This window comes from Macrosteles quadrilineatus, unplaced genomic scaffold, assembly GCF_028750875.1.
Source record: "Macrosteles quadrilineatus isolate MER2022 unplaced genomic scaffold, UCM_ALF_1.0 Scaffold_8__2_contigs__length_117827958, whole genome shotgun sequence".
NCBI lineage: Eukaryota > Metazoa > Arthropoda > Insecta > Hemiptera > Cicadellidae > Macrosteles > Macrosteles quadrilineatus.
Window position 1 is genome coordinate 58,256,737 of NW_026542601.1, and position 18,627 is coordinate 58,275,363.

An 18,627-nucleotide genomic window follows, 5' to 3' on the forward strand; every position below is an offset into this window, starting at 1 on the left:
GTTAAGTTTTTAATTTTGTAATTTTAAAGTTATCGGTAATTAATGACCACAAGTATTTTAAAAGATTTAATAGAGCTTTAGAATACTGGTTGAGATAGTGTATTGATTCACTTATTTTACATATATTATATCTAATAATATTATTGGTACCTACTTTATAATGTTAATCTATGCTTTAAATATAATTTTATCATATTGAGAAAAGTTGTGTGTTCATTATTAGAACATAATTTAAGCTTAGACTTTGAGTTTCAAAAAACTTATCAAAACTATTTAAACAAATTGTTAAGTGCATGACTAATTCTTGAGACTACCAACAATTTAATATTTTTCACATTACAAATTTAAAAACTTCAAAAGGTGTATTGTCTTTATTCAGTTTTTACAGAGTTAACAATTTTTTTTACGTATGCTCCAAAGTTTTTACAAAATTTTGATTATTTTAAAATTATTTTTTTTAATGTTGAGATTATTAATTCTTGACTACCTAGTACCCAGTACCTACCCATCCCATTTCTTAAGTGGTTTTTTTTTCGTATTTGCATTCAATGTTATTGAAGTTATTAGCATGTGGACAGGGAAAATTTAATAACAACTTTTTATGTATTGCATAGTACGATTATGCTGGTAATAGTGGCATTGCCAGCTAATGTACTTTTGTTATTAACTTTGACATTGATGTCTGTAGTGACTAGTGATAAAGCCACTTATCACAGGCTTTTAGCTATGTTGGTATACACAGTCTAATCTGAGTGATTGCTTTTCATGTGACAGTGTTGGCTGTGCTGGTTCCTATCATTACACAATCAGTAAACAGGATTGCCAACCTTGAGGCTGATTGTGGTGGTTTGGGAGGAGTTAAGAGCAGCTGATGCACTAGCAGTGTGGACACTAGATTGAACACAATGTAAGTTGGGCTTTGTTGTTAAACTTTATCTGTGTTGGGTGAATAGCAGTAGGAAAAGAAATGTATGGCCTGAGACCTCTAGTTGATCAAGTTTTAATCAATGTAATGTCAAGCAACAAAATATTTTTTGTTAATTTTAATGATAGGCTAAATAAATACAAAAGAAAATGCCATACAAACTAAAAAAAAATCACTAAAACATACAGTAGGTAGTCTTACTAAGGGAATTTAAACCTAAATTTTTAGTTATAACAAAACTCTAATTTTATTTATATAGATGTATCTATCTGCAAAATGAAAATGCAACCTTCTTCCTCACCCTATGATTTTTTTACGGTATTTTAAAGAAAAGCAAAAATTTGAAACTATTCTATTAAGTAAGTGTTTTTAAAAGTCACTATAATCTTAAGATTATTTTTTTAAACTGTTGACAAACAAGTTAACTGTAATTGTTCATACAAAATGTTTTTGCACCTGGATTAATGATGATTAAAACGGCCAACATTTTTTCATCCCTATAGTGGCATTATAATGAGTTTTAACGCTAATATGTTCCATACAATACTTGTATATTTTGTAGTAACAGACATCTTCATCATGAACAAGTAAACCGAGTGTCTTTCTCCCAACTCTTTACCAACCTTTAATCTAAGGTAGGTATCATTCCTGGACCAGAAACCATCTAAAATATTAAGTAAAAATTTCCAAATATCATTTAATAACGGTTTTTTTAGTGAATTGAAATTTGGTAAATAGATCAAGTTTTGGAAATTTGTAACGTGATATAGGTATCTATAATATATAAATATACAAATCAGTCTGCCTTTGGTCCAGGAATAATACCTTAAAAGGTTGGAAGAGAGTACGGGGACACTATATATATAGATACAGTTTTGATTATGTATTCTTTTTAATCCTAATTATAATTTATTCCTCGGCAATTTTTTTAATCTTTTGCACTATAGGTAACTTATTTAAAATTATAAAAAGTGTTGAATTTTCACATAATAATGCACAATATAAATATATTAATATTTAACTTCAAGTCACCCTTTAATTTTATGGTTTAGGTACCTAGTGAATCGTTTTTAAAAATTTAACAAAATATGGATTAATCTTCTTTATAGAAGCTTGTGAATAAGATAGTAAACAAAGTCACTGACATTAATGCACAGACCCAGTTGATTAGTCTTTTTAGTTGCAAATTAGCACAGTGTAACACAATGACCATTTAGTGCGGGAAATTTTCCTTATTTACTTAAAAATATATCATTACAAGTACATTAAGTGGTATTCGTCAGTGCAATTCAAAATAGTTTACATGTGATGCGTGTGTAGACCACTGGACCGCCCAACAATGCAAGGCCAGACTCTGAGTTATAATTGTAGCAAGTGTCAGAAATAGTCTCAAACACACACTTTTCATCACAATTTGAATATGGGATGGCTACATGAGTTTTAAACCAAAGTTTCCAACAATCCACAGAACACAATAGTTAATTTTTTTACATTTTGATGTTTCCAAAAGATTTTCAGTATCACAACACACATTATGTTTTCCACAAGAAGGTGTTGGAAATTATTACGGAGTTTAAAATATTTTGTTAACAGCAGTTGTGTTATGCATCAAAATCACTTATCAACAATTTGTTTTAATTAACAAATTTTGTTGTTAACTCTGTTGAAACACTGTTTTTTTTATTACAAAAATACTTTCATAAGAAAATGTATAGTTTGCCTAGTAGGTAAATATAAAACTAGTTGAAAAAATGAGAACAATAAATTGAAAGAAAAATACCCCCGCCGCAGCAAACCTGCTGTCTAAGCGAATTTCAATTATTCTGAATTGATTTTCAAATAAATCTATTTAAACAACATTAGGCTAACAAGTACCTTGGTTTGCTGCTACAGGGAAACTAATAAAGTGTGTTTTTAGTAAAATGTTAATAGCTTAGTATAAAATAAATAAATTTGCCAAATTTAATTAAAATATATCCATAAACAAGCAAATTACAACTTTTTACAATATTCTTCATAAGAATAAATAACATGGGAATTTTAAAATAATTTTTTTTTTAATTTTCTCCGTAACTAATAACTGTACAAAATCACTTTGATGTACTGAATTATTTGGTTTTTAAGCTCTTTAAGAAGGTCTAGAGTTTTGAAATTTTATGTTTTTAGGGTCAAAAATGAGAAAAACCAATTTTTACCCCATAAAAGCTCCCATAAAACCCCGTTACCAGAAAAATAAAAATATATATCCGGAAGTTGATCATAAATCAAAGAGGGAACACTATATTCTAAGTATATTTTCAGACTTGCTAATAAATTGCTGATTAGTCATTGCCAACCAAAAACATTCTTATTTCTATATTACATTTTAAGATACAAAATAATATTTTTTTCAACTAACATAGCACTTTATCTTTTAACATGTTTGAACTGTTTCGAGCCTTGTGCAGTAAGTGCTCCATTCAGCAAAACAAATAGTCATGACTTGCATTATCCAAGGCCTCTCCTCTCAAGATCCAAGGTTGTCATTGGAAACAAGAATAAAAAATCTCCTAGTTACTTTTCATTGTATTTTTACTTTTAAATCTTCAATGAATAATAAATACAGGGTGTCCAAAAAAAATGGATCAAATCTACAGCCATGGGCGCTCGCAAGGTTTGGAACAGGGGGGTGCAATAGGTCTAACAAACATTCGGGGGTCTGAAAATTTCTGTAAATATAGTGTTTTAAAACGTATTTTTACACTATTTTGTAACACATAGAACCAACCAAAACAAAATAGTATATTGTGCATCAAGTCATCATTTATATGCCAACATTAAATTAATAAGCTATTTGAAATTCATTATGTATAATTTACATGGTCAAATCCACAAACCAAACAACTATAAAGAAAAATAAAATAACAGTCGAATAAAGCCTCAATAACAGCCAAGAAAGTTGATGTTTTGATTTTTGAATAGTAGTAATAGAATAGCACATCTGTGAGTCAACTACTTATTTGGTTTAAACATAAACTTAAAACATTTCTTAGACATGACCATTATGAACGTACTTTTATAAATTCCTTAAAAACCTAATTGATTACAGAACATTATGGGTATTAAATTTATTTCTTATTTTTTAGCCAGGGGGGTGCAAGCGCACCCCCTTGCACTCCTCTGTGGGCGCCTATGTCTACAGTTAATATACAAGGTGTGGCTCGAAAAAAACAGAATTTTTAGCGTAACTGTTTTAATTTTTTCCCTTTACAACTTTATCCTTATCACCTTCAATATACACTATATACTCCACTATCCCTACATCTTTTCATTCAAATTTCCCATTGTTCAAAACAGTGTTTTAAGTCATTTTCTGACAGCATGTTCAAAGTCTCCGTCGCTTTTTGTTTCCCAGCTTCCACAGTCTCTGGCCCCCTTCAAGGCCTCCTTCACTTTTGGGAACATAAATAAATCACGCAGAGCTAGGCCTGGTGAGTAGGGTGGATGTCCCAACAGAGGGATCTCATGCTTGGCCAAAAATGTCTTATCCACGACTTGTTCTTCCACAACTCTGGCTGCTTTCTTTGTACTCCCTCACGAAGGGTAGTCAAAATCTCAAGATAGTATTCTTTATTCAAGGTTTGACCTCCAGGAACCCAATTTCATGCAAAATTCCATGGATGTAAGAAAAAACAATCATTATGGCCTTGAATTTTGATTTTGACATTTGAGCTTTCTTCATTCGTAGTGAATTCAGACTCATCCAGTGCATTGATTTTCGCAAAGTTTCTGGGTCATAGGTAAAACACCATAATTCGTCACACACAATAACTCTTTCCCACAGTCCAGGATCTTCTCTAATGTTTTTTTAAGATGTCAGATCAGATGTCAGGATTTTGGCACCATTTTGGAACACACTTTTCTCATATTGAATTTTTCATGTAATATTTGCCGAACAGATTCTTTGTCAATTCCCACAGTTTTGGCAACTGCACGGATACTCAATCGACGATCTTGACGGATTAATATGCCTATTTTCCCTATACTATTGAAGGTGTGTACTATAACCAGACAATCATTGATGTATTAAAAAAATACAACAGTCAATATTAATCCAACCATTCGTACTGACTGAAAACAAAAGCAGTGCTTCAGAGTTAAGGGAAAATGTGTAATGTCATAGACCAACCAACACAAGTAGTCTTCTCATCCCATTGTAAATTTTCAAGCTCGTTTTTTGTGTCTAGTTCATGTCCAGTGGCACTAATCGCTAGTGTCAACAAAATTTTGTTTCTATTATTTTAGATTTAATTCCTCTTGATTTTTTCTTTATTGTTTGGTTACAGCATAGTCAATAGTTACGGTATATATTAGGGGACGAGTTATTGTTTATGATTACTGTAGATCGTTTTATTTTGTTAGACAAGGTTTTAAATGACTGAAATAACAAGAAACAAATTGTAAACAAAACACAACCTCTACAGTACACGGGACGGAACTAACAATAAAATTGTCTTCAAATGATCCATATAAGGATGAGAAATCTACTAAGGGAGTATGTTTTATCCATGGTGTAACTTTTAACTAATAGTGTTTTTTGACAGTTAATCCTTCAACCTAACAGCTGCTTGTGAGATTAAGATGGAGGAGCAGATAGAAACCGTACTGATAGAGACAAAACTGGGAACTCTGAAAGGCAGAACTCAAACTTCTGCATTTGATGGAGAGAAATACTACTCTTTCAGAGGAATTCCCTACGGAAAGCCACCTGTTGGAGAACTCAGGTTCAAGGTAAGAGATAAAAAGAAATGAATGTTTTACACAATTCATAATTGTAACTGCCTTAACTTTTTCAAATTGTATTTTAGAATGTTTCATGCATTGATGATTGGTAGATAGTTGTATTAATAGTAAAAGATAACATGTAGGCTAATGTTATCATGATATTATTATTCAATATCATATGACATCTAGACTTTGATGGTATTACAAAAATTTATTAAAAATTTGAGAGCTTAAAAGTATGTTCTTGTAATGGGGTTTTGAATATTAAGTTTATCGTCTAAAATAATTTTAAGTTCGTGTTACCGGCTGCTTTAAGCGCATGTTTTAAATCAAACCCGTGCATTGAAATGAGGTATGACATACTAGTAGCGTATTTCGGCGTAGCGTACGACCGAGGAACAAACTATTTTGTTTTTCTCAGAGCGTATTGGAGCGCATTCGACTGCAGACACGCTTAATAGCCCAGTCAATCTAGGTTTTTACCCGGAAATGAGAGATATAAAGCTAATTTTTCCACAGATGTCCATTATGGTATGTAAAATCACACCCTAAAAGTCCCCGCCCGTCCCCTGTGTGCTTCCCCTGTTTTACCGAATTTAAGGGGGCAGGGGTGCGATTTATTAGACGTGTCCGTGAACGTGATAACTTGAGTAATTTTGGTCCGATTTTGATTAAATTTGGCTTGAAGGTGTGAGATGGGACAATCTTGAATGAGTTGGCAAACCAGCATGATCGGACCATGGGAACAGGTGTTTATGGGGGTTTTATGGGGTAAAAATTCGGTTTTATGGGGCAAACATTTAATTTTCTCATTTTTGACCCTCAAAACACAAACATTTCCAATTCCTCTCCAAATCATTTTAAAAAGGTTAAATAATCAAATTTTATAGTATATTAAAGTGTTTTTGTAAGGTTATTGGTTACGAAGAAAATTCAAAAAGTTATACATTTAAAATTCCCATGTTATTCTTAAAGAGAATGAGAATAAGTTAGTTGTTGTAGTTTGCTTGTTTACGGATATATTTTCATCAAACTTGGCAAATCAACTTAATTTATACTAATCTATTGATATTTTACTAAAAACGTACTTCATTGCCCTCCCTGTAGCAGCAAACCTAGGTACTTGTTTGGCATAAGGTTATTTAAATGGATTTAATTAAAAATCTAATCGGTCAAATGGAAATTTGCTTAGTCTGCAGGTTTGCTGAGGTGGGGGTATTTTCATACAAAATTGCATTGTCCTAAATTTACTTTATCAATTGTTTTCGTCAAAACATCACTTATTTTTTTTACTTAAAAAGTATATTTAAGCTGGTAATAGTATGAATAGAAGTAGATAAAGTCAATACTAGTCTCTTTTCTGCACCAATTGGTCTCCTCCAATTAGTTGTCAGCTTCTCTCAATCATCCTTCACCAAACTAAATATGTAATCGAACGTTGTAGTCGACCTTCTTGTGTAATTCTTAAACCGAGACTCGTGTTTCCTAAGGATTGGAAATAAGATGTATTCACCATGTTTGCCCCTGCCTTTACAAACTTCGTGCACCCCGACACTTCTACTGATCAAAAACTGATACCTTAAGGTATATTCGACAAAACTTATAAGAGTCGTCTTCGAAAGAGCCATCCTTTATACTGATGTACCTTTAAGACCGTCTACAACCTATAATGCGCTACGCTACGCTGCGCTCTCTGTGTGTATTGGACAACGCTGCGCTCGGCTACGCTACGCTGCGCTGCGCTACGCTACGCTGTCTGTATGTTTCTACACTTAGATGGGCTAAATGAAATCAGTCCCGTTTTTCTCTGGGGGTCATACCACATCAGAAAGTAATGGTGTGGACCATTTTATTTCTATATCTGGCTGGTTTATTGAAATACATATAATAGGTGTTGCTCATTTATGAGCCATCGATGATCATTTTAAAACCCCTTTAGAGATATAAATATCTAGAAATTTTTCAGAATAAGTTTCTACTGTGGAAAATTACCTCCATTGTAATTTTCAACCTCAACACTTTTGAAATTCATTCTAAATACAAATGTTTTAAAAATTGTCACTGTTTTTTTTTTTCAGGCCCCTCTGCCCTATGGTGGATGGACAGGCGTGAGAGATGCATTGGAAGACGGACACGACCCTAAGCAGCGTCTGCTCCTGCGACTCCCAGGGACTGACCCCAACAAGGAAACTGATGGAGAAGAGGACTGTCTCTATCTCAACATCTACATAAAGCAGGTTAGACTTAGGTGGTATCATAAAAGTACAGTACAGACATGTGGTTTTTAACAGTCTGGAAAATTAAAAGAATCATAGGATATGAAAATGTGATTTAAGATAACAATTAATTTGAATATTTATTTTGATATTTGCCTCAGATCATGTTTGAAGTTCAAGACCTGTTTTGCTCCTTTGTTTTAGAAAATCCTCAGGATTTTCCTACTCTTAAACCAATGAGCTATAATAGGTTGTAGCTTATTGATGGGACCACATCTGGAGGCGTTTATAGGCCTACGCCTACATCTGGAGGTGTATAAGCTTCCTTATGTAGTCACTTATTTTTCTTTGCAGTTACAGGTATATGTCAAAAATAATTAAGAGTTTTAATTTTGTGTGTGTGTGTTCCAATCTCAATAAGCCCACAACTCTTAGTTATTTTATAATTTTGTTGAATAAGGCTGAACGTCATTTTCACAAGGGTTGATACTAATGCAATGAACAAATTCTTCAATAACAAATAAGATAGTTATTTACTAATTGATCAACCTAATGCATCAAATATTGTCAATAGCAAACTGTTCCAGCTGCCAGAGAAGAGTGGTCTCAAGAAGCCAGTGATGGTCCACATCCACGGAGGAGGTTTTGCTGGGGGATCTGGAGGCTCAAAGGCTGCAGGACCAGACTACTTCATAACAGAAGACATTGTGTTGGTGTCCTTGAACTATCGATGTGGAGCGTTTGGTAATATTGATACAGTGTAATATGTATACAAATTTGATGTTTTTAATAATATGGCAATGTTTAGCACAAAAATACAAGAAGAACTAGCTATTTTTTATCACCATAGACTATACAAGTAGCCACAGTTATAATAGCCAGGAGTTTTAAAATGAAAATCAATGTATTTGAATTGTGCCATCACAAGAGTGTGCTGATATTAATAACTATCTTTTGTCGAATACACCAACTTTTAACAAAATGCAATTTGTAACAGTAATGCAGGTAGTTTTATTCATTTATGAATGAAATAATTTGGCTGAAGACTATTATGTGATGTGTTTCATTGTCTTGTCAGGCTTCCTCTCTTTTGAAAATGAAGAGGTTCCAGGCAACGCAGGACTCAAGGACCAAACATTAGCTCTCAGATGGGTCCAAGACAACATTGATAGTTTCGGAGGAGACTCAAACAATGTCACCATCTTTGGTATCAGTGCAGGAGGTGCTTCAGTGCAATACCATCTGCTGTCTCCTCTGTCTAAAGGTACTTAACAGATTTTCTTATTTTAAATTTATGAATTGATAAGAAGTTATCAATTTATCTTTTAAGTAAGCACAACAGAAATTCTAGGATTAGTTAAAAAACTGAAAGCCAGGATGGAGGTATGGTAATTAGAAAGATTTTCGCTAAGACGTTTATATTTTGGCCAGAGTAAAATATAGTCAGTTGGAACATCCCATCATGTCTGATACCGTAGACTAACCAACACAAGTAGACTTCTCATCCCATTGTAAATTTTGAAGCACGTTTTTCGTGTCTAGTTCATGTATGTGACACATGGGCGCTAGTGTCGACGAAACTTTGTTTCTAATATTTTAGGGTTAATTTCTTGATTTGTGCTTTACTGTTTGGTTATATAACTAGGGGACAAGTTATTGTTTATGATTAAATCGTATTATTTGGTTAAACGAGGTTTTAAATGGCTGTAATAACGGGAAACAAATTGTAAACAAAACACGACCTCTACAAAAAACCGTACAGAACTAACAATAAAATTGTCTTCAGCTGTTCCATAAGGATGAGAAATCTACTAAGGGAGTATGTTTTATCTATGCTGATACTAATTGGCTTGATCCACAAATACCTACTTAAATATATTCCTGTACCAAATTTAAGTAAAAACACCAAGATTTTAAACATTGTACATCTGTTATGCATATAGAGCTTGTGTAAATATTTCATATGATTCCAACTAACCCGGTCATGTTTTATAGGTTTGTTTCACAAAGCTATTATCCAAAGTGGGTTTTGTCAGGATCCATGGGCTTTTCAACCATCACCAAAAAAAGTTGGAATGAAACTTGCGAAAACTTTAGGTTGTACATCAGATGATCCTCATGAAGTATTTGAATTTCTGAAGTCTATTCCAAGTGATGACATTGTTAAAGCTACAGAAGTATTCATCAAGGATGAGGTGAGCTTTTTTAGTTTTTACTTGAACTTACTTGCTATACACCTACAACTTTTTTACAAGATTATGAGTTTTGTGTTCATAAGATGACAGAAAATAGTTAAATAGTATATTGCATCACTAGGGAGTAAGTAATTCTTTTCGACCCGAGCTCAAGTTTCACGCCTGAGGCAAAGCGGAGGTCGAATAATGTACGAGGGTTGAAAAGACACTTTTTGCCCGTATGATGAACTATATTTTTCAGCATATTGCACACAAATGTTTAAACAACTGATTTGAACACGAAAACACTTATCATGTAAAGATAACCTCTCAAAACAATTTCCAGCTTGTTTTAAATTTTGCTAATTCAAACAATCAGCTGTTGGTTCCATAAGTTCATCTATTAAAATTGTGTTAGTGTAAATTACTACCAATATGCCGAACTAGTAATAAGCTCGCAACAATAAGCTACAACCGATCAAAACAATCGATTTAATTAATGTGATCGTGTCGCAGGTCGACACCATCTCTTGTAGTCTTCGTACCGGTTGGGAGCAGGAGACCAATTAAACTCGTGGATGAGGGATCAGATAACACTTTATTACTTAAAAATTCAGCTTTAACAATTATATCGATCAAAATAACACATTACAAATTAAAAATCAAACCGCAACCAACCGAATACTACAAATTACAATACTGAATTTAGACCGTACACGGACTTAGAAGAAAGGAGTAAGAGTAAAAGAAAGGGTGAGACCGTGCGCGCAGACCCGACCTTAGGACCCTACATCTCGGCGCCATCTGAGGCTTCGGCGTTGTCAGAGCGGAAGCATCAGCGTGGTTACATGACCATTGTCAGCCAATCAGCGCACGCTGAGCGCTCAGCCCACGATTCAATGTAACAACGGCTGTCCGACTAGTGCTGGGCCCAAACGATTACAACAGGCGCTAATGAAACTAATTGAAGCGAGAAACGAGTCTAGAAATGTAACATTGCTTATCACGATCCACGTGCACTGCAAAGTCAGCGCATTCCCCATAGCGAGGGTATATCCGGCTAAGCCACGACGTCTGGTTAGGATTATTGTAGGGCTACAAAGTAATGAAATGAATTGGAGTATGAGTTTTAAGGTTCACTTGGAGACTTATATGAAGTTAAATAAAATACAATATTGCTAAATACGGTCGACACATCAACCTAGCAAATATTCGGTGATAGCCAACGGGCCAGGTTTAGGGAGTAAGGCCAATCAGCTTAAGCTCAAATTTAACAAATGACAACAAAATGAGGCAAATATGCCAGGCCGTCACAATCGCTTACAATTGAATTTTACAAGTGAGTTTACAGCAGCCGAATTTTACTCCTTAGGGACTAAAAAAAAACTATATACTTCCCAGAGGGAAAAGAGCTATTTTAGACCAGGGCATGTATTAACTTGTTTAATAACTGTTTTTACTTTTACTGCAGTATTTACAAAAAATTATTAAATTTGCTCAATTAAATTATTATTATTATCATTCGAGCTGGGGACGCCACCTATATTTTTAACCCAAATAATGTGAGTGTAGAATGGAGTGTATGATGGCTTATCTAGCTTTATTACTGACTATAAGACCAGCTGTGTTTCATAAGTCAGCATCATTTATTAAAAGCCCAATGATAAAAGACAGCTGGATCAGTGAATGATTCTTGGAGCTTTTAGTTTCAAGCATTCACTTACTACATTCAATACTCTTTCACAGGACTACATAATGTTGGTCGGATTAGTGTTCTCTCCTTGCGTAGAGGTTGCTGGAGATGACAAATTCCTCCCGGACACTCCTACTAACCTAATGAAGAGAGGAGAATACAACAAAGTACCAACCATTCTGGGAGTGTGTGAGAATGAGGGATCTGTGTCTGCTTTATTTATAATGAGTAAGTCCACTTTAAACCGTACACAACATATAACAATAAGAGACGAAATATTAGTAACTCTACGTTTATGAAGACCAAAATTTTATGTTCAAACGGTATATCACTCAATGGAACCAAAAACTGTAATAAGTCATATAATTAACAAAAAACATGTTTATTACAAACCAAAGACATTTGATCGCTGAAATGATAACAACTCTGTAAAGCAAAAGAATGCAACTAAACAAAAAATAAGATACACTTTTGTGATCTTGCTTAAGTTGAAGTGCTTAACTCGCACAGCTTTTTCTCCCCTCTAGTCATTGAAACCCGTTGTTCGACTTTGACGCTCACCGATGAAAAGCAGATAAAACATTAATATTGGTATTGGTTTCAAATTGGTTTATTATATAAAACATTATATGAACTGATTTGATTAACTGAACTGATGCTCTCACACACAATCAAACTTCTGGCTTGAACTTTGAATTCACATAATTTGTTAACCATATTATAACGTTTGCAAACTCATCGCTAAATTTGGCTTGTTCACCTAGAATTTACAAGTAAAAATTGAAAGTGTGAAACAGGCTTTGTATTTTCACCTGTTGGTTATTAAAAATAAATACAGTATATTTTTACTAACACTGGAATTTATTATTATAATCACAGCACAATACATGGTAGTGGATCCATACAGTTACAGAGCATGTGTCTAGTATAGGATAACGGAAGTCACCGATATACAAAAGATACGTTTCAACACAGTGTTACCATAACACAACAAATCATGTAAGACAAAGAATATGGAATAACTTATAGGTAATACTTTAATATACCACAGGCTTTACATGAATAGCACTTATACTATAAAGTAAAGTAGGCCCAACAAAACATTTTGCATCATTTTCAGTGTACAAGCTGAGTTTTGACCTCCTCCCCAATGCAATGAATGCCAAGCCAGAAATACTCGTTCCCCCATCTTTGGGGATAAAGCTGGGTAGTGAAGAACATAAAAAAGTACAAGATGCAATCAAGGAGTTCTACTTCAAAGGAAAAGCTGTGAAAAACATTGAGGAATTACTTGCTGTATGTGTAGTATATTATAATTATAGCATATATATATTTATTTATTTTATAACGTACACCTGATATCATGAGAGAACTAACGTCCTGTAAAAATTTTTTTTATTGGCAATTTTCTTCTTTGTTGCAAGAGTGTCGCCCAAAAACTAATTAAATTAATTGTTTAACAAATTCTGTTTTTTTTTACAAATTGGATTACAATATTATGTTAGGCAACTTAACTGACTAACTTGGATAAATATTGTATATATGGTTAAATTAATCAAAAGTGTAAAATTTCTTTTGTCTGGTACAAATTGTAAACATTTTTACACTACCAAATTTTATCAAGAGAACTTAAAAACTGAAACAAAACATTATCCTTTGCTTGTCAGATGTGCATTCATGATACATTTACTATCTTAAGTGATGGCCTGATCCGAACATCCTATGTAAAATTTAGCTACGGTATTTTATTATTTTCTCATAAATATTTTATGGGGAATCAGAATACTGATTTATTATTGCTAAAGTTACTTTTCTACTCTGCAGTTTGAGAGTGACTACCTGTTTAACGTCGGACTTGGTGATACCAGGAGGTACTTGTTGTCAAACTCCTCTCAACCTGTATACTCCTACTTGTTCACAAACCACAAGAACTGTTACTGCCAGTTATTTGCATCCATGATGGGTCCTGACAATCCCATGGCTGCCTTGCTATCTCGTTCAGGTACAGTACATGTGCGAGGAAGAAAATATTCCCAAACAGTGTAACAAGCTTGAACATGGGCTGAGATGAAAATTGAAATGACCTTGAGAGAAAAATTAAGTTTATTCAGTAAATAAGCTTCATCAAGCTACTTTTGTAATCAAATGAAAACCACAGAGCATAGAATAAATATAGAGTCGCCACTCCTATACCTACAGCTATACCAGTAGTGAAGCCGATTTCCGCCATCTTGGTAAGAGAGTCGGACTCGGAACTTTGAAAACACAGCATCATTACCACTGTGTTATTCTATGCTACTTTATGAATTAGATGAAGCTACTGCTTTGAGGATGCATATAGAACTATTCCCCCTTCGATATTGACCTAGGACTCTGCCTCGTGAGCTTTCAAAGTTCAGAGGTGAGAGTTTTAAAAGTAAATATTGATTGGTGGTTTCTATGGTTATGTAAATGCAGACCGGGCCGGCCGCCATCTTGGTACAAGAATCCTGCTCCACTCCAGACGCCTCTATATTTATTCTATGCTCTGTGATGAAAACTGTGAACCTAAAGAGTCTTTTCATTATACTTGTTACGCCTTTCTAAAAGAACAAATTATGTAAGCTAAAGGTGTGTAGAAGAGTCAGCGGAAGTAGAAGAAAGCTAACACCAGTAAGGAGTAAAATCTGTATTTCTGCACATGTAAATTGCTTTGTTAGGCTTTGGCCACACGGGTGTTTTTCACGCAAAAATGCAGTGGGAAAACAGGCAAAAAATATGAGCAGCATTAAATGTAATGGGGAGTGCCAAGCACAGTGTGTTCCTGCAGTAGCGAGCGCCTTTTCATTTCAATGCCACCCTAACTTTATTTGTGCTGCATTTGTGAAAAAAACGTCAGTGTGGCCGCAGCCTTACACACAATATTTCACAACAGGCAAAAAATGCTGCCAAATTGACATCAGCTGGTTTTAGAGATGCAAAATGTGTAGCTGTTACCCTAAGAGTTGCATGGCAAAAGTTTTAAAAATCTTGCTTTAGGAATTCCACACTAATCACACTATGAGAAACATTTGTAATGCGTTGTATTTTGACAGCACACAGGGTAGGTAATGTGATCATCCATTGTAGTAGGAGATGTTAACCTTTTACTAGATATATCACATTTAAAGAGTAACATAAAAAACATTCATAAGCAAACCTTAATAACAAAACGTTAACTTTTTTATGAAGATAACTAAAAAAAGCTGCTATAAGCCTGACATGTGCTAATCAAGGTGACAAGTTAAGAAGTACTTCACCAGAACTAGGTTAACCAGTATTTGAGCTTTCCGATATGTGTACAGCTTTGTCTCCCAGTTGGAAATACATCACTATGTTGATCACGGTCAGGTCTGCTGGTGTGCAACACATGAAACGTGGTAGAGCTGTTGAGGAGAGGATCTTAAAAGTACATAACAGTATTTAAGAATTCCATTTATCATTGTGAATAGTGATTTAATTAATTATTCTGGCGAGTTACTAAGAGTCGTTTACAAGGCTACATTACTCAGAGAACTTAGCTCATATGCTGCTTTCGAAACTAGACCCATCTGTTCCCATCCATGCTTCAAATAAAATCTGGCTATTGAAGCAGCTGATCTTAGTCAGTAACAAACAAAGCTACTCAGATCATCTCTCACCATGGTGGAAGGAAAAACATAGGTATGCTATTCCCGTCATATTCTGACGTCACTCGGATTGCAAACAAAAGATCACCTGATTGTAACTGTCAAATTAGTATGTATTTGTTTTGATTTGATTGTTATTGTTTTTTTTCATAAAAACACACATCATAAAAACAATAACAACCAAATCAAAACAAATAAATATACTAATTTGACAGTTACAATCAGGTGATCTTTTGTTTGCAATCCAAGTGACTTCAGAATATGACGGGAATAGCACACCTATGTTTTTTCCTTCCACCATGATCTCTCACCATTTTACACTCATATTTGGGTTAAAATACACACCCTGGTGGTGTCCCCATATCAATGATTGATAATTGATAATAATAATAATTTTAAAATGCAACATGGTCTGTTTTAAACAGAAACTTGCCATGCAGCCGATTTTATGTACCTCTTCAGAACCACCTCCTTCTTGTCATTACCAGAATTGACAGATGAACACAGGGAAGGGATTTCCAAACATGTAAAAGCATGGACTTCCTTTGCACGAACTGGGTGAGCAAATTACTCTTTATATATCCATTCAGTAAAGTGTGACAGACAAATAATATTTTCATTTTAATAGAGGCCTGCATACTTAACAGTAAATTTTATACACACTCAATTTCTTTGTTCAACAAGTGGAAAAAGGTTTACAATTTTTTATTGTGAAATAAAGTTGTACCTACTTCAGTTAATTACTTTTTCAAACCATATGATGAGACCTCCAAGGCCATTGTTATACCATTCAAAGGCCAATATATCGGCCCCAGGGTGCAATAGCTTAATTTAGGACTAGTAGTTTACCTATGATGACCAAGCTTGATGAGAGAGGAACAACTGAAACAATCCACAGTAGGTAGATTATTTGTGAGTTACATCTAAAACCAGGAATTTTGCTAATTTTTACCTATTTCTCTATTGTGAGTGTGTCCACCAACTTGTTTTTCAAAACTCTGAATTTTCTATTTGAAAGATGAGGTGAAAACACTATAATAACAATCACAAATAAATCAATGAATAATTTATCTTCAAGGAGTTTTTGTATTCATTTAATTACGGAAAGTAAATAAAAGAAACGCCACAAGATTGTAAATATACATAAACGATGGTAAGTGGTGATCAATTTCAATTGGACACTCTAATCATCATCAGACCCAATAGGTGAATGACTATTTTTAGGACTGACTTATTGACTTACAGAAATATGAATGACTTATTTTTTATGACAAATTTATGAATAGTCTATTTACAACAAATTTTAACCTCCCCAGCCCCATCAGTGTAAGAAATTAACTTGAGGAGGAAAGATCTATGACTCCGCCATATGTCCGTCAAAGTGTCACCCGTTTGGCCCCTCCACGATACCAGTGACTAAATCATTTGTGTAGTAGACAATTCGTAGTGTTGGTGTTTGTGATATGATAATATAAGACCCACTTTAAAATGCCATAATAGCTGACAAAATGTACATAGGGTGAATACACCCTTCAGCGAACGTAGGCAACAAAACAGGTAGGTAATTACAGTAGTACAATTTAAGCTCTTTAAACTGGAATAAATTCAGCATTGTTTTATGATGTTGATCCAGAAATCCAAATGTGGCTGAATGTGGAGTGAGGTGGACCCCGGACTCCCAGTCCAGTCCCTGCTACATGGACATCGGGACTGACTGGACTGTCAAAGAAGGAATGCCTTTTGCTGACAGAATCAACTTTTGGCTGCAGATCGCAGACAAATATTGTTAATATAGTTTACTTGGCAGTTATGCAAGCTTAAAGAGTAACTAATCAGTATTTTTAATTTTGCTCACAATTATTTTCTCAAAATCTCTCTCGGGCTATAATTGACTATAGAGGGGTAAGTAAGAGAACCCAGTGTGATGAGACAGTGGCTCTGTGGATAGTGAGACAGTCTACCAAATTTAAGGTAGCGATGTCGTGGGTGCACGACTGCACGTCCCTGTGCCGTCAGTTAAAATATATCAGTGCAGTTCATCCTTGTCCCCCCACCTGCTCCCCATTTGCTTGATAATTTGCATGCACATGCATTTAAGACCTAATGTCAATGGCCAAATTATAGGTTAAAACAGGCCGCTTTTCTCTTTAAAAAGGAGAGAAAGAACTACATGCAACTCTCTTATTTATTTTCTGCAAGTTCATGATGAAACCATACTGTAAAGGCTACATGGAAGGTATAGTCAGCTGTTGATGATTGACTAGCTTTGCCTCTTCTAATATCCTGTTTGTAAATACATTAAATAAAATGTTTCATGGTAAAACATACTATTTCTTTTAATAATACATCAAAGTTAAAACACATAACTTTTGGACCATTTAACTCATTTTGATATATTTTCTATTCATATCAGTTCATATCTTACATATAGAACGTATATTATTTTACATGTGTTTCTTGTAAGTATAATATCTTCGCTGATTTAAATCACATCACTGACCATTTCTGTTAATGCCAAGGTCAAGACAGTAAATCAAAATTGTTTATTTTGTCAAGGCTAGAACATTGCAGGACTTGTTCTGTAGTAAATAAACTGTGGTAATTTACACTGGTCACTGGTCTGGTGAAATTTATTTTTTATACTAAGCCATGTCAATGTTTATTTTGCAAGCATTTGGATATATTATGTTAGAAAATAGTTTTAGGACTAATAACTGTAGGGAATGCTGTCGATTTTAGATTGCCACTCTCATCTGAAATGACATACTGCCTTACTTTATAGTTAAGGTACTCCATGTAGTATTGTTTTTGACTTGATAACATAAAATGTTCTCATTCCTTACAAGAGTTAATACAAATAAAATTCCAATGAATGATGCTTGTTATTACTGAACCTTTCCGACAATAAGTTAAATACGTCGTTGACAGTTCTGATAAAATACTTTTAATTTTTTTGAAATTATGAACAGTACTGCCTTTACCAATTCATGTGAAAGTAAATTTGTTATCAAATAAAACAACTTCTGTTAGCACGTGCATATCTACCATAACATTTCATCAAATACAAAACCTATGTTATTCAATTTTTGTTGTTCTCAATGCATTTTTAATAGTGTCATCTTAGATCATCTAAGTGTAATTTGAGATCCATTTTAAACGTTACAAATAAATAAGCGGTACAGCAAACTGACACGTTCTTTCTCCCATT

General features: G+C 34.1%; 1 protein-coding gene across 1 annotated transcript; it reads left to right on the forward strand.

The window, feature by feature from the left end:
* Nucleotides 1–813: 813 nt before the first annotated feature.
* LOC129000822 (esterase B1-like) lies at nt 814–18,293 on the forward strand. Its single transcript, XM_054427849.1, has 11 exons — nt 814–907; nt 5,509–5,695; nt 7,768–7,926; nt 8,493–8,649; nt 8,984–9,169; nt 9,901–10,100; nt 11,826–12,000; nt 12,893–13,068; nt 13,597–13,774; nt 15,845–15,977; nt 17,053–18,293. The coding sequence occupies exons 2-11, from the start codon at nt 5,546–5,548 to the stop codon at nt 17,207–17,209; spliced, it is 1,671 nt and encodes a 556-aa protein (XP_054283824.1). The 5' UTR covers nt 814–907; nt 5,509–5,545; the 3' UTR covers nt 17,210–18,293.
* The last annotated feature ends 334 nt before the right edge of the window (nt 18,294–18,627 follow it).